At 33.7% G+C, this 25,945-nt stretch overlaps 1 protein-coding gene across 7 annotated transcripts in view; it reads right to left on the bottom strand.

The window, feature by feature from the left end:
• CSPP1 (centrosome and spindle pole associated protein 1) overlaps positions 1 to 25,945 on the bottom strand; it is a 189,622-nt gene that overhangs the window by 88,026 nt on the left and 75,651 nt on the right. For 5 of the 7 annotated variants that reach the window (XM_073892852.1, XM_073892853.1, XM_073892850.1 and 2 more), the window contains 6 exons: positions 14,913 to 15,011; positions 13,701 to 13,768; positions 5,617 to 5,710; positions 4,286 to 4,343; positions 2,391 to 2,599; positions 160 to 281 (listed from right to left, as the gene is read on the bottom strand). In XM_073892852.1, coding sequence (XP_073748953.1) covers positions 160 to 281; positions 2,391 to 2,599; positions 4,286 to 4,343; positions 5,617 to 5,710; positions 13,701 to 13,768; positions 14,913 to 15,011 — 650 coding nt within the window. The remainder of the gene's footprint in view (positions 1 to 159; positions 282 to 2,390; positions 2,600 to 4,285; positions 4,344 to 5,616; positions 5,711 to 13,700; positions 13,769 to 14,912; positions 15,012 to 25,945) is intronic. The other 2 variants (XM_073892856.1, XM_073892854.1) reach the window with 1 other exon arrangement.

The raw sequence follows: 25,945 nt of genomic DNA, 5'->3' as shown, positions 1-25,945 counted from the left end.
TACAGCTGAGTTTTAAAATAGGACATATTAAGCCAATAAATATGAATATTTGAATTAAGTAAAGCTGTGGTTTCTCAACTTATTTATTTTTGCTTACAAAAAAAAAAATTTTCCTGACTGAACCACTAGGAAAAAATGTTTCGCCTATAGATAACTTACAATAAGCAAGACTGGGATCCAAAGTATTCCTGGCCCCATAAAAATAGTATGCATCATCATAAGGAGTCCGATAGTTAGAAGCTAAAGGTGGTAGTAGGGGAGGAGGAGGCAGAGGTGCAATCCTGTATCAAAAGAAAATTGGAAAAATTTTCTCATATTTCATTGCAATTTTTTAAAATCAAGATATAATTCTTTTGCACAATTTTACTGAACATCTAATTGCTACTTTAGAAAAAGCCACCATCTTGCTTTGATCTCTTATCAAAAATTAGGATTCAAACAGTAAAATGTGCTACCCAATTTCAGAATTTAAGTTACAACACATATAAGACAAAAACTTTGAATAATTAATTTCTAATTAGTCAGTATATGCCAGTATTGAACAAACATGGTCCCTGTCCCCCCACAAATAATACAGAAATAAACAGGCAATTACAGCATAGCATGTTAAGTGAAACAATACAAATAGATACACGGTGCTGTAGAAATATGGAACAGGGACATTTAAATCACACAGGGGAAAGGAGGAAAGAAGAAGTAAGGCTTTCTAGAAAAGACAATGCTTCAGCCATGTTGCTGGAGTCACACAGAGAAGGATAGTGCAGGAAGAAAAGGCAAAGAGGTATAAATGGGATTATAAATGGCTCCATTTGACTGTGGGGAAAGAGTGTATTTTTTTAACTCTAAAATAATTTATTGTTCTTTCAAAGGAAGTCAACCATAATGTGAAAGAGAGGCCACTTATATATCAACAGTAAAGTCTGGACATAATGTTTCGTCTTTCCTAAAGTTAAAACTTTCAAAAATCTCTACTTCAGCACTTCATTGCTGATTAGGAAATACCTCTCTATCTGCACCAAGGCAATATTTTCCAATAGTAAAAATGGAAAAGGCAAATTCCTTTAAATGGCCAGAAAGAGAAAAGGGGGCATCCTAGAATGTCCTCCCTTTTGAGTGTATCTTAACAGGTATCCCTTGTTGAATACTTCAAAATAATTTTGAAAAGCTAAAAAGGCATTCAGGTTCTCTCCTGTCATTAATATTTTTCACACTTACTGGTCACTCAGTGTGTCTACTAACCTTACTATCGTCACTGTACAGATACGTCAACAAAGCAGTTGAGAAACTGCTATGAAAGGGAACTGTCAACATCATTGTATCTTAAATTTGTATAGAGATTTATATAGAATGTGATCTTCACAACAACTCTGTTAAGTGTATGGTAAGGAAAAAAGACTACTATTTCACTTGTACAAATAAGAAAACTGAAAGTTTAATAAAGGTGTAGTATTCCTGAAATGCAGACAGTGGAGCCAACCATTTTAATCCCTAAACCAATGCGGAGACCATCATACCATGCTCTGTAATTTTGATCCCACCTAGTGTTTTGAGTCAGGAAGTCATCAGTTGAAACAAACAAAACACCTAATAAACAGAGTACACACAGTGCTACAATTTGTTAGTGAAAGAAAGTACAGCACAGAAAATATCGATGTTAAAAAAGAAAACCACCTAATTAAACACACTTTTATGATTAATACATTAATAGTAAGCAAAAAATAAGCTCAGATCCTACTAAGGGAAGAAAGCGCAGCCCAGAAAAATATCAATGTTAACAAGAAAATTTTCTTCATGTATAGTCTAGTATAACATGATGCCTCTTACCTATAAAAATCAAATCCTTACCCTAATACCTAAGTTATAGGTTTTATAATCTCAACACTTTTTATTTCAGGTATGTGAGTTGCATAGCCTGTAGGTAATCGCAGAGAAAGAGTTGAAGGAAACAGAATTTAGTTAAAATAAAGTAATATATACAAAAGAACCACATGAGAAATTTTTTTCTGCTTAAACTGAAAGAAGTAATCAGTGTTTGCCAAGTGGAAATTACAAAATTGAAGAAAATGTATAGTTTTTATATGTTAAAAGTTTTTAATAATAGATATTCCAAAATGTAACCTAAAACTAAATACTAAATGTAGTTAGTTATGCATTCTAAAACTATTACAGCATCTTTAAACAATAAAAGAATGTTATAAGGATTTCCCTTGTTTTTATAAGAGAAAAGACCAACAACACAAACAAATTTCAAGAGAAATTCTTTCATAGAAGCTGTTAATCATACAAAAATCTCCAAAGGACAATTTTAACTGCTTCATCAAATCCTTCTAAACATGAAATATAATGATACTTTACCTAATTCTCAAACACAAAACATTTTAAACAAGCACCTGGGAGGCACCATTTCACCAAGGGTGCAGCTGGGTCCATTGTGCAAATCTTCATTTTGAGATGGGATGGAGTGAACTGATGGGATGGGTGGAGCAGATGGGGCAGATAAAGGAGGGAGAGGTGTCTGGAAAGCCACTCTGGGTCTTTCAGGTGGTATCTTCTCTTCAAAATGTCTTGGTGCCACACTAAACTGCTTTAGTCTATCAGGCTAAAATAAAGAAAAAAAAATGTTTGTTACACGTAATCATAAATTTAAAGGTGGAAATTTAAAGGTGGAAGGGACCTCAAAAGACTCTCTACCCCAGACTACAAACAAGCACTTTAGTCACAGAATAAAATAATTTTATAGCTATAAAAGACTTTGAGGATCTAATCCTTATTTTACAAATGGGGTAAATGAGACTCCCTGAAAGTACATAAATCACCTAAGGTCTCACCATTAATAAATAATCAAAAACTAGAGCCAGATATTAATTCCAAATACAAAACTCTATTATTCTATAACACTGTGCTAGTTCTCTATCCAACTGCCATTTCTGACATCAAGTATTCTCTAGAATGGTCAGCAAATGTTTTCTGTAAAGAGCCAGATAGTTAATATATCAGGCTTTGCAGAGCATGCAGTTTCTTCAGAACTACTCAACTCAACCACAGAACTAAAGTAGCCCAAAACAATATGTAAATAATGAGTGAGGATATGCTGCAATAGAACTTTATTTACAAAAATAGGCCATAGACTATAGTTTCCTAACCCCTGTTTTAGAACATCATTTACGTATTCTTTTCTAAAATTTGACATCAAAAGTAAACCCAAAAATAATGGTCTATTATAATGTTTTTATTTATTTATTCTCATAAAGCAACTTGACACTCTAAAGGTTGTTTCATTCAAATATAAATAAGAATGTCCATCAAATACTAATGTAATTATAAATTAAATGTTTAACATACTACCATATTACATTAAAAAGTTCGATTTTAAAAGAAATTTTTGACTGTGAAAACTATTTCAAAGGTATTCACTGATAGAGGAAAATACATTTAGCTTTGGAATTATCCTTTCTTCCCCACCATGTTTAATTCCTTAGGAATTATTTCTCAGATTAATCTAATAGTTTTATTCTATGAGCAGTCAAAAAGCACATTAGGAGTAGTATTAGTACAGTATTAAACTTCTTTAAATGGACAACCCAAGGATATATACTCAGCACTGGTAAAAGTGTATTAAAAGTTGCCTATAGTTGAATAATTTTAAGCTGCTCTATTCTTTTTAAGAATGAACTTTTTAATGAAATTAAAGCTTCTCAGTCATCAAAGACAAAAACTTCCCTTAGCAAATAAATTCAACATATCCCACTACAGAAAAAGCATATTTTGAGAAGAGCAATAAATTATTACCTCCTCCTTACTTAACTGCAATGATGTAATTCATTCCACTTAATGAGAATTGCAAAATTAAAAACAAGATTATGTCTCTAGTTTTATAGTAAATAAAAATTACTAAAATGCTTAACCACTAGAACCACTAAAGATTTCAGCTTCTTTAGAAATCATTCTAATATAAGAAGAGTGGTAAGATAAACTCAAGAAAAATATTAACATCTGTTGTAAATTAAACTGAGATAACTTTCTCTTGGACAGTGCATGTGAACAAAGTAGGAAGAACTAATTTAAAACAAACTAAAAAAATGATGCACCTATAAAAAAGGAAAAATTATCTTAGAGGAATAAACAAGTAAGAGTTAGGACTTATGTTTTATGAGAACTGAATTTATTAATACTCAAATTGGTCTACCATTATATTTCCCCCAATACCTTCTAACTCCACCTGCCACCACCACTGAGGCTTATCTAAATGAAAGAGTAAACATTAAAAGATGCCAAAAACACTTACTGATTTCTCAGGGTCTCGTACTCCAGAAGCTGCAACACTGAGTTCCATATCTTTTTCTCTGAACAAAATTAAAATTCTGTGTATTAAACAGTTATAGTAAACACTATCAAAATCATAATCATTACTAAAACAAACTTAAACACAGAGTCCATGTAATAACATCTTCAAGTACAAGTAATTCCTTTCACTGACAAAAAAGCCTTAAATAATTCTAAAAACTAAATTTTTGATTTGGTACAAAGTAAACTAGATTTCACATATAAATTAACTTACATTAAGTCTTAAAACCAGTGCCTGGAGTACTTCAAAGCCTCAGTAATTCGCACAGAATAAATTACAGAAGTAAAACAAAATCTTTACCTTGTGAAACAAAAATGTTTAGGGTACATGTATGTTTTGTTGGCAAAAGGAAGGGTAAAAAAAATTAAAAATTAATACCATACTTTTTAAGTTTATTTAAACAGAGTTTTTAAGAAAATGATGTTACCAAAAAAATAAAAATGATGTTAAAAATGACTAATATAAGACAATAGATACTGGCTTTCTCTAACATAGAGGAAAAAAGGCAAAACTAAAAGTTAACAGTAGGCCTCAAATTCTCTAGAAACAAGATATCTATTCCTAATTTGTAAACTATAATTACTATTTCACAAGTATTTCTACAAGAAAGATTATAAACACTGAGAGTCGTACATAATATAAATATCTGTGGATTTATCATGATTATTTTTTATATTGCATTTATGGGTGTGCTTATCATTTCACATTGTTGTAAGACAAAATACTTCCATTTCATAATTGTTACTACTTATGAGGTAATACAGTGGGGATGTAGATAACATTAAATGCTACTCTAAATTATTGAAGGTATGTAAAAGGCCTGTTAGAGAATACACAGTCTCATCTGTTACCTACACGACACAATAAATGAACACTCATATAGTATTTGTTTTATTACCCTAGCTGATATACAATGTAGAGGCTGAAATGAAAGTGACTTACAAACACATAATCATCTTAGGAAAAATATCCCCTTATTTTACTATGTAACTGTTATCACCATGTCATTTTACACAAAAGCATTTCTTTAAAGATTTTATTTATTTACTTATTTATTTTAGAGAGAGGGAAAAAGAGCACATGCAAGCAGGAGGGTGGGGGCGGAAGGAGAGAGAACCTCAAAAGGCTTCCGCAGGGCTAACGCATGACCCAAGATCACAACCAGAGCTGAAATCAAGAGTCGCATGCCCAACTGACTGAGCCACCCAGGCACCCTACGCAAATGCATTTTAAGTTCAAAACATCTTTTTTAAATGCAAACCTTTCATTACCGTCTCTTGTTCTTCTGTTGTTCAGCCATTTGTTCCAACAGTTCTAGTCTATATTTCTCTTTCCTTTTCTGAATAAGTTCTCGATCTTCACTTCCTAGAAAGTGGTAAGGAAAAAAATGGTTTTAACTCTTAAGCAACATCTGCAACTGGAAACTCGAATTTTTAAAAATCTCCATTTTTAATTATATCAAAGAGTAATTAACTGCATATGCAGAAAATATAAAAGGTAAAAGTGTATATTACCTCTTCAATTATTTTCATAATTTATGAATATCTTCTATTTGTCAATCACAAGACACATTACACTTTCCCAAACCTCTAAACTTAGTCAAAAACCTTAAATACTCTAGGAGTGTTTGTGTGGCTCAGTCAGTTAAGCGTCTGACTCTTGATTTCAGTTCGGGTCATGACCTCAGGGTCATGGGATCCAGCCCTGCATGGGACTCCGCACTGAGCGTGGAGCCTGCTTGGGATTCCCTCTGCCCCTCCCCACCTCCTGCATGCACACTCGCTCTGTCTCTAAAACAATTTAAAAAAAAATTCTTTTTAAAAGAGAATACTCTAATAATCCCCATCCCCATTTTTCTAATAATTGGGATAATATCACCACTAATAACTCCTACAAGCCCCTTAAATTTAACAACTGTGTACAAAATGAACATCTCAAAAGCAATTGGGGTTTTCTGTTAACTCAAGCCTCAAAACCTCATATAACTTTAAATGCTCATTATCTTTTATTCACTTCATATGCAGATCCTCTTTCTAGTCTCACCACCTTTAACCTTGAATAGGACCCGTCACATACATTTCACCTGTATTGCAGCAATAACCTCCTAATCAGTCTCCCCATTCCCCCTCTCTGCTCCAATACACCCAGCACACTTAATGTAAGATTAACAGTCTTAAAACACAACACTAATTATCCTTGCACTTCAGTGGTTACTTCAGTGGTTACCCAAAGAACTTCAGTGGTTACCTTAATTCTATAGAAAAAAATTTAAACTTCTCACCTGGGTATCATGAGAAAACCAAGTTGCGCAAACATTTTAGATCCACATTACATCATTATTACTGCCTTTTTTTTTTTTAACTTACAGGTGATTTAGTGATTACTGTGGGGTTTTTTTAGACGACAGTTGACAATGTTACATTAGTTCCAGGTGTACAACACTGATTCAAAAAGTCTTCACATTATGCTATGCTCACCAGGAGTGTAGCTATCATCTGTAACCATATAATGTTTTTATAGCTTCACTGACTACATTCCTTATACTGTGCCTTTTATTCCCATGACTTATACATTCCATACCTGAAAGTCTGTATCTCCCACTCCCCTTCATCCATTTTGCCCATCCTCCTGCCCTGCTCCCCTCTGGCAACCATTATATTGTTCTTTATGGATCTGATTCCACATTTTTGTTTATTCATTTGTTTTTTTAGATTCCACATACAAGTGAAATCATACGATAGTCATCTTTCTCTGACTTACTTCACTTAAGCGTTATACCATCTAGGTCCATCCATGTTGTTGCAAATGGCACACTCATCCTTTTTACGGCTGTGTAATATTCCATTATCTGTATATACCACTTCTCCATTATCCATTTGTCAACTGATGGACACTTAAGTTGCTTCCATATCTTGGCTATTGTAAATAATACTGCAGTAAACATAGGGGTATATATATCTCTTTAAATTAGTGTTTTCATTTTCTTGGGGTAAATACCCACTAGTGGAATTATTGGATCATATGGTTATTTCTATTTTTAATTTCTTGAGGAATCTCCATACTGTTTTCCACAGTGGCTATACCAATTTGCATTCCCACCAACAGTATCTGATAGCTGTTTTCTCTATATCCTCACTAATACGTTCTTTTCTTTTTTCATTTTAGACATCTGACGAGTATAAGATGATATCTCATTGTAGTTTTGATTTGTATTTCTCTGGTGATTAGTGATATCAAGCATCTTTTCATGTGTCTGTTGGTCATCTGTATGTCTTCTTTGGAAAAAATATCTATTCAGGTCCTCTGCCCATTTTTAATCATTTTTTTTTTTTTGGTGTTGAGTTGTATAGGTCCTTTATATATTGTAGATATTAACCACTTATTGGACATATCATTTGCAAATATCTTCTATTCAGTAGGTTACCTTTTCATTTTGTGGATGGTTTCCTTTGCTGTGCAAAAGGTTTTATTTTGGTGTAGTTCCAATAGTTTATTTTTGCTTTTGTTTTCCTTGCCTTAGGACACATTTCTAGAAAGATGTTGCTACATTTAATGTCAGAGAAATTACTGCTTGTGTTCTCTTCTAGGATTTTTATGGTTTCAGGTCTCACACTCAAGCCTTTAATCCATTTTGAGTTTATTTTTGTGTATGGTGTAAGAAAATGGTCCAGTTCCATTCCTTTACATGTAGCTGTCCAGTTTTCCTAGCACCATTTATTAAAGAGACTGTCTTAAAAAAATAAAAATAAAAAATAAACTGTCTTTTCCCATTGTATGTTCTTGCCTTCTTTGTCATAGATTGACTATATAAGTGTGGGTTTATTTCTGGGCTCTTTATTCTGTTCCATTGATTTCTGTGTCCATTTTCATGCCAGTACCACACTGTTTTGATTACTACAGCTTTGTGGGCCTATCTTGAAATCTGGAATTGTGATACCTCCAGTGTTTTCTTTCTCAAAATTTCTTTGGCTATTCTGGGTCTTTTGTAGTTCACTACCAATTTTAGTATTATTTTTTTCTGGTTTTGTAAAAAATTCTATTGATATTTTGCTGGAATTGCACTAAATCTGTAGATTGCTGTGGGTAGTATGGACATTTTAATAACAATAATTCTTCTACTGGTGCCTGGGTGGTTCAGTCAGCTGAGCATCCAACTCTTGGTTTCAGCTCAGGTCATGATCTCAGGGTTGTGAGATCAAGTCACACATGGGGCTCCACACTCAGCACAGAGTCTGCTTGAAATTCTTTTCCTCTTCCTCTCCTCCCCCTCGGCCCCTCTACATGCCTGCACACTTGTGCATGCTCTCTCTCACTCCCTGCCCATCCCGTGTCTAAAATAAATAAATAAAATCCTTTAAGAAAAATACTAATTCTTTAATTCATGAGCACAGAATATCTTTCCATTTGTTTGTGTCCCCCTCAATTTCTTTCATCAATGTTATCATTGTCTATCTTAATGACACAAAATAACCTCCTAATCTAGATATGCATCATTTGAACACCACATAATCACTGGATATCAAAAATGCAACTGAACCAGCAATTTCTCTACTACCTTAATTATTAGTCTCCCTACCATCAGTGAACATAGAGCATCTAAGTGTGCCCATTAAGCATAGATGTCAGCAACAGTGAAGCTCTCACAGGAGTAACATGAATTACATTAAGCTTAATAATGTTTTATATCAAAGTAGATTGATCCATTCTGCTTCTGATCATGATGGAGTAATAAACAGAGAATTTAATCTCATACCATAAAAAGAAAATAATAAAAGTAGGCAAAATATGAAATAAGTGTTTTTCAGACACTGGACAACAGGTAGCACAGGACTATAATAACTGAGAGTAGGAAAATTAATGAGGTGAGCCCTTTTAAGCACTGCCACTTGTGCCTGAATGCAATTTCCATTCCATGGGTACAGGGAAGGAGAACCAAACAAAGCCAGGAAACTAAGCAAATCAGATAAAGATCAAAATTCAGGAAGGTTAAAATGTCTGGAAGTTTAGGGCAAAGATTCAAAAGGAAGCATAAAAAGAGCTTCAGGGGCACCTAGGTGGCTCAGTCGGTTAAGCATCTGACTCTTGATCTCTGGGTCATGAGTTCAAGCCCCACGTTTGGCTCCACTCTGGGCATGGAGCCTACTATAAAAAAAAAAAAATCTGTGGCAGGGATCCTTCAGACTTTACTGTGCCCATCTATAAATGGGCAGGATAAAATTCCATTAGGCTGGACAAAAAGCTATGGAGAACACAAACTGAAAAATTCTCGGACATCCTCAAAGTAGAGAGAAATTCCAGCTTCAGTCAGCTGTAGGAGTTCTCAGTGGTCTCCTAGGGTATTCAAGGAAGACACCCCCAGAAAGGTCATTTGATACTAATAGGGCTGGACTGTCCCTATGAAGAAGGCTACTCTAAGATGACCCCAGCAAAGCTTAAAATAAGAAAAGATTAGTTCTGAAGTATCAGAAAAATGTGACTGTGGTAGGCAAAATTCTAAGATAGACCCCATGTTCCCTGCCTTCTGGTGCTGATTCCCTCTATACACCTCTCCTCTTGGGTACAGGCAGGACCTATGACTTGCTTCCAGCCAAAAGAATATGGCAAAGGTGAAAGGAATCTGCTGATGTGATTAAGGTACCAATTCCAGATCAAAATTCAAGTCTGAATTAATCAAAAGGGAGATTATCTTGGGTGGGCCTGATATAATCAGGCAAAAGCCCTCCCTGATTTAAAGATTCTCCCTACTGGCATAATAAAGTTAGCAGCCATGGTAAGGAAGCCCACGTGGCAAAAAACAATGGATGGCCTCTAAGAACTGTGTGCAGTCTCCACCTAACATCCAGTAAGAAACCAGGGCCCTTAGTAATACAGCCACTAGTTATTGAATTCTGCCAATAATGTGAATGGGCTTAGAAGTAGATTCTACCCCAGTCAAGATTCAAATAAAAACAGCCTGATTGAAACCCTGATTAAAACCTTGTGAGACCTGAGCAGAGAAACTACCTACACTCCTGACCCACAGACACTGAGATAATGTGAGATGTTTTGAGTGACAAAAGTTGTGCTCATCCTTGATGCAGCAATAGAAAACGAATACAATGACCAATAACCATCAGAAATGTTAGTCAATAGAAAAAACACACACATGAACAACAGATGATGGAACAAAGATATTAAATTAGCTAGCACAACTATGCCCAAGTATTTAAATAAAAATAGGAACACAGGGGCATCTAGCTGGCTCAGTAGGTAGAGCATGTGATTCTTGATCTTGGGGTCGTTACTTCAAGCCTCATGTTGGGCATGGAGTTCACTTTAAAAAAAAATCAACTGGATTTAATGAAACTTAAAAATACAGAAGTATATTTTTAAAAGATAGATTTATTTATTTATTTGAGAGAGAGAGAGGGAGACTCTCAAGCGGGGGGGGGGTGTTCAGGGAGAGGAAGAGCGAGAATCCACAAGGAGACTCCCCAGCTAAGCGTGGAGCCTGACACAGGGCTTGATCCCAGCACTCTGAGATCATGACCTGAACCAAAACCAAGAGTTAGCCATTCAACCAACTGAGCCACCCAGGTGCGCCCCCTACCTTTTTTTTAAAGATTTATTTAAAAATATACATATTTTTTAAAAATAGGAACATATTGAGGAAGAAATAGAAGCTGATATTAAAAAAACAGGGAGTTCTGCTTCTACTTAGCAGACAGCTACGAGAGAACATTGCTCAAACCCTACAATGGGGAAAAAGATCATCTATAAAACTGTAACTTTTAAAAAGCCCATCAGAGAGTTGAGGTTATAAGAAACCAGGTAAAGTGAATTCCAAAGGTTATAAAAACCAATCCAAAGAGAGATGGGATAATCCAAATTGTTTTACCTTTCCTAGAGTATGGAGAAGTAGGTGGCTGCCTTAAAAGGAAGTAGGACTAGCTGCAATGTTGTTGAATTCTTAAAGGCTTTCAGTGGGCTAGAGTAATAATGTAGATTCTCCGGAAAACCCAGACACAAGAGGAATTTGCACTCACTTCTCCACCTCCACCAGATGTTTACGATAGAAATTGGAGATAGGACAACATGAGACACAGGGATCATTCTGAGGCCAAATAATACTGCATGCCTTCCAGATCCTTCTTTCATATATAACAATGGCCATAATCTACTGGTTGAAGAGCAGAAAACCTGCTGGACCCAGCATTCTGCACTTATATAAGGTGAGGTTCTGTTACTATTAGGGGAAGGGCAGGAAATTCTCACACAAGACCCTCCACAAACGTAAAGGAAGAGTTTGGCTACCACTCTGGGAAGCATCAGGAACACTGAAAGACACTCATTTCTGAGAACCAGATGCACAGGATCAGCTTTGCACCAAAGAAAAAGCAACAGCAATCACTCTGTCAGAGTCAAGCAGGTCCTGCTGAAAACTGAAGAGGTTCAGTCACACTAAGAAAATCACTCCAGCACTCCAGGCCCCACATTAAGAACAAGGTAGTCAGATAATTTAAAACTTATTTCTAAACAAGTGGTAGAAGAAGAGTTGAAAATCATTAAATATGCACAAGACATGAACATCACTACCAACCAACTGCTCTACTTGACATTTATAAACCACTACACTCAACAACCATACAATACACATTCTTTCAATTACAAGCTAAAAATTCACCAAGATAAACTATATTCTGAGCCATTACAAATATTTTTTAAATTCAAATTTTTGAAATAATTGAAATTATACAAACTTTTTTCAGACCATAAGGGAATTAAACAAGCAGTCAGTAATAAAAAGACAGGAGGAAAATCCCCAAATACTTGAAAATTTAAAAGCATACTTCCAAATAATCCATGATTCTTTTATAAACCCCAAAATATATTGTTATTTTTGCTCTAAGTAGTCACTGTCTTAATTTTTAAAATAAAGCAAAAGGCTCCAAATTAGGTCCTTGGGGCAAAATTATCAGAAGACAAATTTCAATTCAATTGAAATAAGAATTTTATAACAATCTGATAATGCTACCTCTGGAGTTCCCTATGGGTCCATACACATATTGGCTGGGGGGCGGGGGGGAAACCCATGAGATAAATCACTGGATTAAATGACTTTAAATGGCTTGTTCCAAGCATTAGAGTCTATTATCTCACCAAATACTCATCCATAATTCCTGGATTGCAGTAACGGTAAATTTATGCCATTCAAGCTTAAAATTTTAGGGTAGAGTAATGCATTTATTGATAAAATTATTTGTCAGTGGACTGTGAACAAAGAAAGCCATTTCTCCAGTTTTTCATGTTTAACAAAATACATCATAAGAATGAAGCCTTTACTCTGACTTACTGATAGGTTAAACTGGTAAATTCTCACTTAAAGACATTACATTAGAATAAAACTCTAGAGGCGCCTGGGTGACTCAGTTGAGCAGCTGACTCTTGATTTTGGCTCAGGTCATGATCTTGGGATCGAGTCCCACATCAGGCTCTGATCGTGTTCTCTCTCTGTCTCTCAATAAATAAATCTTAAAAAAAATAAAATGAAACTCTAGTTGCTATGCCCTATTTTCTCACAATAGCCCTTTCAATGAAACAAAGATCTGAAAATATCATGCAATTAAGTATCTCTAAGCCAAGATTTAAATTACTGACTGCTTTCAGATTGAATGAATCTAAATTTTTATCCAATTTCCTCACATACTTCACCTGAAACCAAATTTCAGGTCATTTTTTTCTAATAGTTTTTACACAGAAAACAGACCACTCTTCTATTTAAAGTTATACATAGGAAAAAAGTAAGGCTCTCTCTTCACACTGTTTCTGAAATTATGACAAGTAGCAAATCAACATTCTTATATTAATCAGCGACCTTCATTTCTGATAAAATAAATAGAGAATCTGGATTATGATCATGATTTGAACAAAACACCTTCTCAGAAACTACCTGGAAAGAACAAAGGAAAGGATGTTTACCAAGGGATAAAAAGGTTTAGTTCAGGGAAAATAAACTTAAAATGTAAGGCAGTTCTGTACTAGCTAAAGAAGAAAAAGAAGAATGAAGAAAAAAACTATTGCATATTAAAACAGAATATAAGAAATAGTCACACTACAACAAAGTTACTGAAATTAATATTGCATTTATCATCTATAGAAAGCTCATCACTAGTTATTCCACTTTAAAATTATATACAGAGCTATACAATACATATTAAATGTTTAGCATAGAGTCTGTCATAAAGTAAGCACTAGATAAGAGTCTTCTATTATTAGTAACAGTAGTGTTAATGACATTAATACCACCGAGTTTTCACTAAAGACCTTTTCTAGAGCAGTCTGCAAAATTTTAATCAACTGGAAGTTTTGTACATACCAAAGAGCATTCCAGCAAAAGGACTACAGATCTCTCGGTTAGATTTGGATGGTTCATTGTCTTGAGCACTAAAACAAAACACAAAAAGAATTAGAACCCAAATGATTTTCAGGTAACAAAAATTTACAGTAAATTGAAGATAGGAGTTATGGGCCTTTCAAAGTACTATGGACACTATTTTTAAAAGTCGGAGTAAAATCATAGCATTTTCTCTCTTTATACAGTGGGACCTCTATATATTCACGCTCTATAAATATATAACCTTTTTCTTCAGCTTGCATCAGTGGCTCTATAGAGTCCCAATAAACCTCTTTTCCATAAGAACAGTTAACCCAGTTAGGAAAATGAATATAAATACACATAAATCCTAAAAAAAGAAGAGAAAGGGGATACCTATTCACACATTTGAAAAAGATCATCTCTTAAAAATTCCTTCCTTAAAATATAGAAATAAGGTGGGGGGGGGGAGACAACTCCCTCAAAGGAAACCTAATCAGACCCAAACAGCAAATTATCTCATCTCAAGCACTTCTATATATTTCTTTTCTTCAGAGAAAAGAGACACCTTTCCTGACATATGACATTATTATCTTCAATATACACTATAGATTCGGAACGATTTATACTTCTGTACAATGTAAGAAAGCCACCAAAATGATAAAAACTATCAACAGAAAGAGAACATGAATATAAAGTACATATAACTTCTGTTCTTTTCATCATGACAGAATTATTATGAGCACTAATTCTACAAAGTAAGCATAAAAGTTACCTACTCAATAAGCTGAAAATAAATTTTTTTTTTCCAAAGGAAAACTCACATTGCAGGAACATTTTCAATTTATTTCCACTTAAGTTATATCACTCTCATAACTCCAAGATATTTTATTGATTTTTAGTCCATTAAACTACATGCTTATTTCTTTCATTATTTCAAACAAATTTATATACACTTTACAATCACAGGGACTTATATGGAACACCTTGGCACACTTATAATCAAAACTTGCTGTTCAAAAGAATGCTGTCAAGTACTATAAATTCTCATTTCACACCATTCTCTCCCTCCTCCTTTTTTCCCTTTAATTTTCTTATTAAATAAGGAAAGCTGTTAACATACTATACCTTTTTACTTATTCAGTAAGCCAGTTTTAGTAGGTGCTGTTTCACAGTGTAAGGACTGAAGGGCAGAATTTATATTACATACTATACCTTTTCTTTCCAGCAGATGAAATGCGTATGTTTGACTGTTCTGTGACATCACCACTTTGCTCCATAGGAGGTACATCCCCTCGTCTGTTCCCGTACATCCTTAAAAACACATTAGCTTATAGATCTTGCTCCACATACAGTGGACCTTCTTATATCTCTTTGGTGTTTTTACATTTGATATTAGAAATATTAAAGGGAACAAAGAGTTATAATGAAGTTTTACTGCAAACACATTCAAAAATTAATTTGAAGGAGATTTTAATTCAAGTATGATTTGCTGGTTAATAAGAAAAACTGAGAATTTAGATTCACTAGTCTTTAAAACAAAAGGTTATAAATTACTTCAATATAACTTCTAGAAAATTTTAATTTCAAAACTCTGCATATACTAAGACTTTCTTATCATTCATTTAATTCAAAGAATTAACTAGTACCTACTACATGCCAAGTACTATTTTTCCTAGGCACTGGGTATATGAACATGGTCCTTGCCCTCATGAAGATTATAGACAAATTTCACAATGAGATCTCTTTTTTAAACAAAATTCATAGATTCTGGAAATTATTTCACTGCATATACAAACCTTTTTAACTTAAAAATATAGCAGCTGTCTTACCATTAAATTAAACCAAATGTGGCAAGGCACAACATTTGCTAACACTGTAAATCACATGAAAGAATAAATATTAGCAACAGGTGAATGGAAAACATTATAAACAAATAGTCTAATACATTGGTAAAAATGATCACTTTACTCACAAGGTCATGGACAACAAAAAAGATCAGAATGTTTGTGGTTTTTTTTTCCTTAAAAATCCTTATCAGAAAATAAACTTAAAATTTTTCCAATTAATCTTTTTTTTTCCACTTGGCAAACATTGATTTCTTTAGCTTAATTCCTCATACCAGAGAAACCAACATGACTTTTCACACCAACATTTGTCAGCATCCATGAAAATCAGCATTTCACAAGTCATATTTCTTCATGTGGCTGTTAACAAACTATATTTTCTCTCAAAAGGACTATTAGAGAGAAATATGGCTGTTAAAAGTATTATTCAATATTTTAGGTGAATTTCATTTTCACATTATGAAAAATGGCAATTTTAAGAAGAAAACTTCTCATTCTCCACAGAGCTAGCACAGAAGTCTTTCCTCATTTGTGTCCATCACACAAGCCACCATCAATATTATCTGTGGAGAAAAGACTATCCAGAATTGTAACCTTCACCATATCTGACCTGGCATGACACATAAAAGAGCTTCAATTTTTTATCCATATCTAAAACAACAGAACCCTCCACAAGCCCTTTCAAAAAGGAATGTCAACTTATTTCAATTTATCAAAACAGAGCTGGTTTCATATCTAAAACCTATGTGCTCAAATCTCTGTTTTAAACTGACACATCAGTTTAGTGTTTCTCATTCCCTATTTCTACCACTTAAAGTACTGGTAAATATAAACTCAAATTCAAATTTGTAATTAATAATGCCAAGCAACCAGATTTAGTTATACTTGTCTATATTAAATATGCATGAGCAGGAAAGAGTTAAGAGCACAGGCCTAAACTGCCTATCCTTAGAAATACCTATTTGGAAGGCTGGCCCTTGGCTGGCACCTAGGAACATAGATTTGGCGGGGGGGGGGGGTCCCTACCATTTCCAGGACTGATAAAGAGTGGCTCACTGTACCTAAACTATTTATACAAACAATACAGTTTTTGCTGAACATCTGTTTTCCTTCAAGAAGTTCAGAATTTTCATATATCCTCAAAAAAGGGTGCCTATGTGACCAGTCCCCAATAAAAACACTGAGCACTGACTCTCTAACAACCTTTCCTGGTAGACAACATTTCACCCATGTTGTCACAATTTAATGCTGGAGGAATTAAGCATGTCCTGTGTGACTCCCCTAGAACAGAACTCTTGGAAACTTGTGCCAGCTTGCCTTCAGACTTTGTTCAATCCCCTTTTTCCTTTGCTGATTTTACTCTGTATCCTTTCACTGTAATAAATCATACCCAGGAATATAACTATATATACAGGAAGTCTTGTGAGCCCTCCTGATGAATCACCAAACCTGGGGGTAGTCTCCCATGACCCAACAGACAAAAGTAAATGTGTTGATGTGGTAAAGTGGTGCCTCAACACATCAAAGTTTTCAAATACAGAGAAACTTAAAGTTACATTTAAATTAAAGTTATATTTTTAAAAACATATCTTGTGATTAAACCAGAATTAAAGGCTACTTATTATATACAAAAATTTTTTCTAAAATTTATCCAAGAGTTTGTGACTTTCTGCATTTTCAGTTAAGTTCTCTAAAAGCAAACATTTAGACTTGCAATTCTAGCTTATCTTTATGCAGTTGTACCCAAAGTATGCTATATCCAAAGCATCTGTATTAAAAAAATTTTTATAGGTTCATCAGTATATAAAGCTATTGTAATAAAGCAAGCACCATAAACACAAAAGGTCATTTTCAAAGTCCATTCTAAATTAAAGATATTTAAGAAATTATTATGTGTAAAGTCAAGGTCTCATTGCTAAATTCTAGAGTAAAATCACAAATATTTCCTAACGAACCCCTCATAAGGGAATACAGCTTAAGGTACACCCTTTCACTAAAGAAAAAAAAAGATTCATTAACAAAACTATAAAAGTCCCCTCTTGTCACTGATAAAAATCAAAATCTTGTCACAATAAAACAAGACTAGAGAAATGTTTAAGAGGCCAAAGAAAAGGAGAGAGAAACATTTCACTAAAAAGGATAAAATAAAATCTTAAGGCATCCTATTTAATTTTATGGAATGACTCATGATATGACTATGCTTACTTTGTTAAATCAATGAAAAATTACTATTTACAGACAGATTCCATAAATATTTTTTTAAGTTTACTATTATATTAAAAACAAAAGCAAAAAAACTAGAGGGGAACCCAACAAGCTGTGAAGCCAAATTACAGGATGGCAAGTAGGCTACCTTATTTCTTATTAAAATATCCCCATAATTATAATGGAATTTCCTTCATTTATTGAACTTTTTTTCATATTTCTAATAAATTTAGCATTTAATCACTATTAACTACCCCTGTTAGTTCACTTTAACAACTGTTATGGTGGTCTTACAATTTATTTTAGAAACCTTTACTGAGGGGTGCCTGGGTGGCTCAGTCAGTTAAGCGCCCAACTCTTGATTTTGGCTCAGGTCATGATCTCTAGGTCGTGAGATCCAGTCCTGCAGTGGGCTCTGTGCTGCTTAAGATTCTTTCTCTCCCTCTGCCCCTCCCCTGACCCCACACACCCTTGTTTGCTCTGTCTCTTTAAAAAATAAAAAAAAGAAAGAAGCCTTTATTGAGACAATGAAGTTCTCCAGGAAGACAGGAATTGGTGAGAGCCAATAGTGTTTTCATCATTTCTATCTCATCTCTTCAATCTTCCCAACATTAAGGGAGACCAACAAACGGTAATAGCCAAAAGTAATGAACTCACTAAATGTCTAACAACCTGATTCTAATGAAAGTCCAGGAGTTCAACTTGGGTCCAGTTTGTCCCTAAGAAGTCCTTTCTGTTTAGCTATAGCTTTAAAGTCAGTACCAGATTAAAACTATCCCTGAGACCCAGAACCAATCTATCTAAATGTTCTATGGCTTTAAATCCATAGATTCGCTTACCACACCTCAATCCACTGTTTTGTCAGAAAGAGACAACCGCAAAAAAGAATTTGCTTTCTTGGACATACCAAATCAGATTTAACTGAAGTAATAAAATAACTGTAAATGGTTTCACCATCCTACTATCAAAAGAAAAAAAAAGTTACAGGTATGTTAAATGGAAAAAGCTTTTTCTCTATCTCTATTTCCTGGAAGACAGGGGTCAATAACTTTAATTAGGTTCAAACCTCAATGCCCAAAGAAACCAGCTATAGGCTAGAGGCCAAGTTTATTTTAAAAATTAACACGTGTCTACCTTCCAAAAAAAATTATTCTTACAGAAGAAAAGCAAATTCTCTAAAAGCATAGGTTTTTCCAGCTAATTTAAATATAAATGAACTCCTAAGTGATAATGAATAACTTATCTTTTTTCCTTAACAAACCATAGAATCAAACTACTTCAGAAAAAAATTTACAATGTTATGCTATCAAGAATACCACATCATAAAAATAAAATATTTACCATCTGTTGGTCCTAGATTCATACAGCTCACAGCAAGGAAGAACCAAATTTCTCCTTACTTAAAAAAAATCATCTAATTCATAAAATGGTTATATCACCTTGTTTTCATATTAAGAATTTCTCTAATGTGAATGAATTCTGCTATTAGAGGTACTATCCTGATGTTAAAAGAAAAATACTGAGCTGTTAGCCGTGGATCACCATTTTTGTCACTGTTTTCAGTTGTTTCACAATTATATTTGCTTTAATTCAGTAACAGTGTTTTTGTAATATCAAGCCCATCTTTAAAATGGAGAAAAAAGCTAGTATTACAGAGGCCCTTCCAGAAATAAATGAAAATTAGATGTATTAGAAAAAAAGTAGTATTAAATAACTCAAGTTCTAATGAGCCATTTCTCTTCTTTTATGTTTTACATATTAAGCACGCACATTTCTTAGAATGTCGCACACTAAGTAGGCATGTACTCATCTATGTGGCTAACATACAGATTCTAATTTCAGATGGAATGTTATTTCAGAATTTTATTAAATAACTCTTAAGATTACAAACTAACAAATATCAAGAGTTAAAGAGAATGGAAGTGGTAACTGCATTAATCACATAAAAACTTTTAAAAAGCATTTTTTAAAGCTAAAAGTTTCTTTTACTCATTAACATTAGTTATCAAGTAAACACAATAAAGTAATATATTAACTTCTACAGGTCAAGTTAATAAAAAATAAAGACTAGGATGACCACATTTAAAAAGAACCTACAAATCAAAGTACTATGAAATACACCATTACATTCAACTTCTAAAACCTCCTAAAACATAAACTTTAGTCAAACTGTAAATATTTATAAATAAATAACACATAAACACACACACATACACAAAGAATGCAAGTGTAAAGCAAAATGTTAACTACCTTGTTAATTATTTAAAAACACTGGTCAGTGATTAATGATGAGCTCAGAAGTTAACATCATTCCTGGGCTTTAGCTTTCCCATATTTAAGGTGGGCAAAACAGTTCATTAACAAATACATTATCATACATGAAACTGTTTATGGGGTAATTAGAAAAAAAGTGAGACCAAAAATATAAAACTCAAAAACTGTTTAAAATCAAAACCGGAATTTATCACATATTGACTTTTAGAAGAAAAAAAGAGAAAGAGAAACTCACAAAAATGAAGGAAAATTAATTTAGTACTTCTCACAATCAGTTATAATTATTTTTTATCAAGAACTTTGGGTTAAGATTACAATATACCATGAATAAATGTTTAGACAAAAAGCAAGAGCATTACATAATGATAAAGGGATTAATTCATCAACAGGAGATTAACAATTATAAATATCTATGCAGCCAACATAGGATCACCTAAGCACATAAAGCAAATATTAACATAAAGAAATTGATAGTAATATAATAATAGTAGAGGACTTTAACACCCCACTCACATCAATGGATATCATCCAGACAGAAAATCAGTAAGAAAACAGTTGCTTTGAATGACACATTACACCAGATTTATTTAACAGATATATAAAGAACATTCCATCCAAATAGAGCAGAATACACATTCTTTTCAAGTGCACATGAAACATTCCACAGGATAGACCACATGCTAGGCCACAAAACAAGTCAGAATGAATTTAAGAAGCCTGAAATCCTATCAAGCATCCTTTCCAGCCACAACAATATGAAACTAGAAACCAATTACAAGGGGAAAAAAGGAAAGAAAAAGAGAGAGAACAAGTAAGCAAACACAAAAAAATGTGGAGGCTAAACATTGTACCAAGCAATGGATCAATGAAGAAATGAGAGAGAAATCCAAAACACATGGAGAAATATGAAAAGGAAAGCACAATAGTCCAAAATCTTTAGGATATAGTGAAAGTTCTAAGAGCATTTCACAGGCCTACCTCCAGAAACAAACAAACAAAAAAAACTTGAACAATCTAACCTTTTACCTAAAGGAACTAGAAAAATAACAAATGAAACACAAAGTCTGCAGAAAGAAAAATATTAACAAAGATCAGAGCAGAAATAAATGGAGACTTAAAAAAAACAATAGAAAGGATCAATAAACAAAACAAAATTAACAAACCTTTAGCCAGACTCATCAAGAAAAAAGAGAAAGGACTTAAAGTATATGCCAAAAATTGGGACAATCTAGAAGAAATGGATAAATCCCCAGATCGTATAATCTCCCAAAACTGAATCAGGAAGACAAAATCTGAACAGACCAATTACTAATAATGAAATTAAACTGCAATCAAAAAACTTCCAACAAACAGAAGTCCAGGACAACATGGCTTTCCAAGTGAATTCTACCAAATATTTAAAGAAGAGTTCTTCTCAAACTATTCCAAAATATAGAAGAGGAAGGAAAAGTTCCAAATTTTCTCAATGAGGCCAGGATTACCCTGATAACCAAAACCTAACAAAGACACTACAAAAAAGAAAAAAGAAAAAAAAAAAAACACCCACAAACCTAAACAGGCAAAATCCCTGATGAACATAGATGCAAAAATGCTCAACAAAATATTAGCAAACCAAATTCAACAATACATTAAGAATCATTCATTACAATCAACTTGGAGTTAGTCTAGGAATGCAAGGATGGTTCAATATATGCAAAACAATCAACGTGATACATCACATTAACAAAATGAAGGCTAAAAACCATATGATCACCTCAACAGATTCAGAAAAAGCATGTGACAAAATACAACATCCATTTATGATAAAAACTCAACAAAGTAGGTTCATCATAATAAAGGCCATATATGAAAAATACACACTTAACATCATACTCCATGGTGAAAAACTGAGAGCTTTTCCTCTAAGATCAGGAAAAAGACAAGAATGTCCACTCTTAGCACTGTTATTCAACACTACAACTGGAAGTACAAGTCATAGCACTCAGACAAGAAAAAGAAATAAAAAGCATCCAAACTGGTAAGGAAGAAATAAAACTTTCACTATTTGCAGATGACACAAAACTATATACAGAAAGTCCTAAAGACTCCGCCAAAAAACTATTAGAATAAATGAATTCAGTAATGCTACAGGATAGAAAATTAATATACTGGCTGGCTCAGTCGGTTAAGCATCTGCCTTCAGCTCAGGTCATGACTCCAGGGTCCTGGGATTGAGCCCCACATCAGGCTCCGTGCTCAGCAGAGGGTCTGCTTTCCCCTCTCCTACTCCCCCCTGCTTGTGTGCTGTCAAATAAATAAGACCTTTAAAAAAAGAAGAAAATTTGGGACGCCTGGGTGTCTCAGTCGGTTAAGCGTCTACCTTCGGCTCAGGTCATGATCCCAGGGTCCTGGGATCGAGTCCCACATCAGACTCCTTGCTCAGCAGGGAGCCTGCGTCTCCCTCTACCTGCCACTCCCCCTGCTTGTGTGCAGTCTCTCTCTCTCTCTCCCACTCTCTCTCTAGCAAATGAATGAAACTTTTTAAAAAAAGAAAATTAATATACAGAAATCTGCTGCATTTCTATACACCAATAATAAAGTAGCAGAGAGGAAAAAAAATTTTAGTCCCATTTACAATTGCATCAAAAAAAGAAGAAAAAAACCCTCGGAATAAATTTAACCAAGGAGGTGAAAGACCTATAGTGTGAAAACTGTAAGACTCTGATGAAAGAAAGTGAAGATGACACAAACAGAAAGATATTCCATGGTAATGCACTGGAAAAAATAATATTTTTAAAAACGTCCCAACTGCCCAGAGCAATCTACAGATCCAATGCAATTCCTACCAAAATACCAAAAGCATTTATCACAGAATGTAAACAAATAATCCTAAAATTTGTACTGAGCCACAAGTCTCTGAATAGCCAAAGCAATCTTGAGAAAGAATAACAAAGCTAAAAGCATCACAATCCAAATTTCAAGATAGTACTACAAAGCTATAGTAATCAAAACAGTATAATGCTGGCACAAAAATAGACATAGGGATCAAAGGAACTGAACAGAGACCCCAGAAATACACCCACACTTTACAAAGTCAATTAATCTATGATAAAGGAGGCAAGAATCTACAATGGGGAAAAAGACATTTCTTCAATAAATGGTGCTGGGAAAACTGGACAGCTACATGTAAAAAAATAAAACTGAACCACTTTCTTACACCATACATAAAAATAAACTCAAAATGGATTGAAGACCTAAACATGAGACCTGAAACCATAAAACTCCTAAGAGGAAACATAGCAGTCTCTTGCACATCAGCCTTGGCAACATATTTATGGATATGTCTCTTAAGGTAAGGGAAACAAAAGCTATCAGGACCACACCAAAATAAAATGCTTTTGTACAAAAAGGAAACCATCAACAAAACAAAAAGCAACCTACTGGAGATATCTGCAAATGATTCATCCAATAAGGGGTTAATTTCCAGACCATATAAAGAACTCATACAATTCAAACCAAAAAGCAAATAATCTGATGAGAAAACAAGTAGAGGACCTGAGTAGTCATTTTTCCAAAGAGACGAACAAATGGCCAAACAGACACATGAAAAGATGCTCAACATCACTAACCATCAGGGAAATGCAAATGAAAACCACAATGAGATATCACATCACACCACAAGAATGGCTAGTATCAAAAAGACAAGAAACAGTAAGTGCTATTTAGGCTGTGGAGAAAAAGGAACTTCTGTACACTGTGCTGGGAATGTAAACTGGTGTAGCCACTATGGAAAACAGTATGGAGATGGTTCAAAATATTAAAAATAGATATACCATATGATCCAGTAATTCCACTATTGGGTATTTAATCAAAGAAAATGAAAACCCTAATTTGAAAAGATATCTGCACCTCTACGTTTACTGCAATATTACTTACAATAGCCAAGCCACCCAAGTGTCCATCCATAGATGAATGGATAAAAAAGATGTGGTATAGATATAAAATGGAATATTAGCCATAAAAAAGAATGAGATCTTGCCATTTCCAACAACATGGATGGACTTAGGGGGTATTATGCCAAGTGAAAATAAGTCAGTCAGGAAAAGAAAAATACCATATGATTTCACTCATATGTGAAATCTAAAAAACAAAACAAATGAACAAACAACAAAAAACAGAAACAGACTCATAAGCACAGAGAACAATCTTGTTGCCAGAGGGTAGGGATGTGGGCAGAAAGGGCTAAATAGTTAACAGGGATTAAGAGACACAAACCTCTAGTAAAAAATAAGTCACAGAGATGAAAAATACAACATAAGGAATATAGACAGTATTATTATAATAATGTTGTATGGTGAGAGATGGTAACTACATATATTGTGGTGAACACGGCATAATGTGTAAAACTGATGAATCCCTATGTGTGCACCTAAAACTAATATAACATTTCATATCAACTATACTTAATTAAAAAAAGTTTTTTAAAGAATAAATCGTTAGAGCAAGAGGCTAAATGCAGTTACATACATTTCTGTAGTCTCAAAAATTTTACTAAGAAGTCATTTTTCCTATCAACCACTCTGCCTCCTAAATAAAAACTACTGAATGACAGATGTGAATTCTTGTTTTTTGGCTGGAATTAAGGAATCTTACAAATCTGAAATACAGAAATTCAATTTTAACCTCATGCCTTAGAGACATACGTGAAAAACCTTATATCTAGAGATGTAAGTTTATACATTAACAAAATGGAAGTATTATATAATAATGATTTAAACTTGAAGAAATACTTCTAAACATTTTAAAACGTGTAACAGGAAGTATTCTCACTCATTCTCATGTTTAATCTTAAAATGCTACTTGGAGATTATATAAAAAGTTCATTTTACTTAGGGAGTGTATAAGAAAATAAGATAGTTCTCAAATAATTAGGCTGAAATTCATTTGTTCAGGTAAAAAAATTATCACCGGATAGAATTACAAAAATAATAAGCATATTTTAAAAGCAATCATAATAAGTTTCTTGAAATTCCAAACTTAAAAGATAGCATTACATTACACTTTAAAAATAGACACCATAAAGAAAAAATGTTTTCATGTACAAAGAAGGCAGAACCAAGAGTCCAAGACTACCTGCAGTTCCCCAACTGAGAGCTCTTTTAGTTAAGGCAGCCTTTGACTACCTTCAGGTATAAACATTTTCAAATATAAAACATTATAGGATTTAGAGTATTTTCTGGAGTACAAACAATTAGATTCAAATCAGATAGAAATGACAAGTAGCCTTGCAAAATTCTAATCCTTCATTTACATCACTTAAATCAGGATGATAATTAAAAAGACTGGGTGAGAGGCCATAATGGCTCCAGAATAAAGAGAAGACAGCAAACTGTAAAGGTTTTGTATTATTAATATCTAGAATACTGAATGTACAGCATTATGTCTCAGAAATTTTCTAAAATATTTAAAAGGTAATCTATTTGGACTAAAGAAACAGGTCCCATAAACTCTTCAAAATTTAGATTTCACCCTTTCAAGAAATATGGAACCCTGCCATATTTCTATCTCCAAAAGTTTATGAAAACAGAGCAAATTTTAAGTATTAAGATAAATGACTTAATAAAATAAAAACTCACTGCAGCAGTTAAGAAATTACAAGTAGTGTCCCAAAAATAATCATCCCAAAGAACTGAAAGGCATCTGAAAATCTGATAGTAAAAATCTGGTATCATTTTAAAAAAAAAATCTGGTATCATTTCACTTAAGTAAATGTTTAATAATAAGTGACTTAAAAACAATGAAGTACATTAATGATAGAAGTACTGAGAGCATAAGAACATTAAAGGAATAAGCTGTATTTCATCTATTTTAAAATGTCCTTTTAATCCACATTTTAAAATTTGAATCTGAGGGCGCCTGGGTGGCTCAGTTGGTTAAGCGACT

This window comes from Callorhinus ursinus, unplaced genomic scaffold (assembly GCF_003265705.2).
Source record: "Callorhinus ursinus isolate GAN/ISIS: 27379988/994484 unplaced genomic scaffold, GSC_fseal_2.0 scaffold5, whole genome shotgun sequence".
Classification (NCBI taxonomy): domain Eukaryota; kingdom Metazoa; phylum Chordata; class Mammalia; order Carnivora; family Otariidae; genus Callorhinus; species Callorhinus ursinus.
This window is presented reverse-complemented; position numbering and strand designations above follow the sequence as displayed.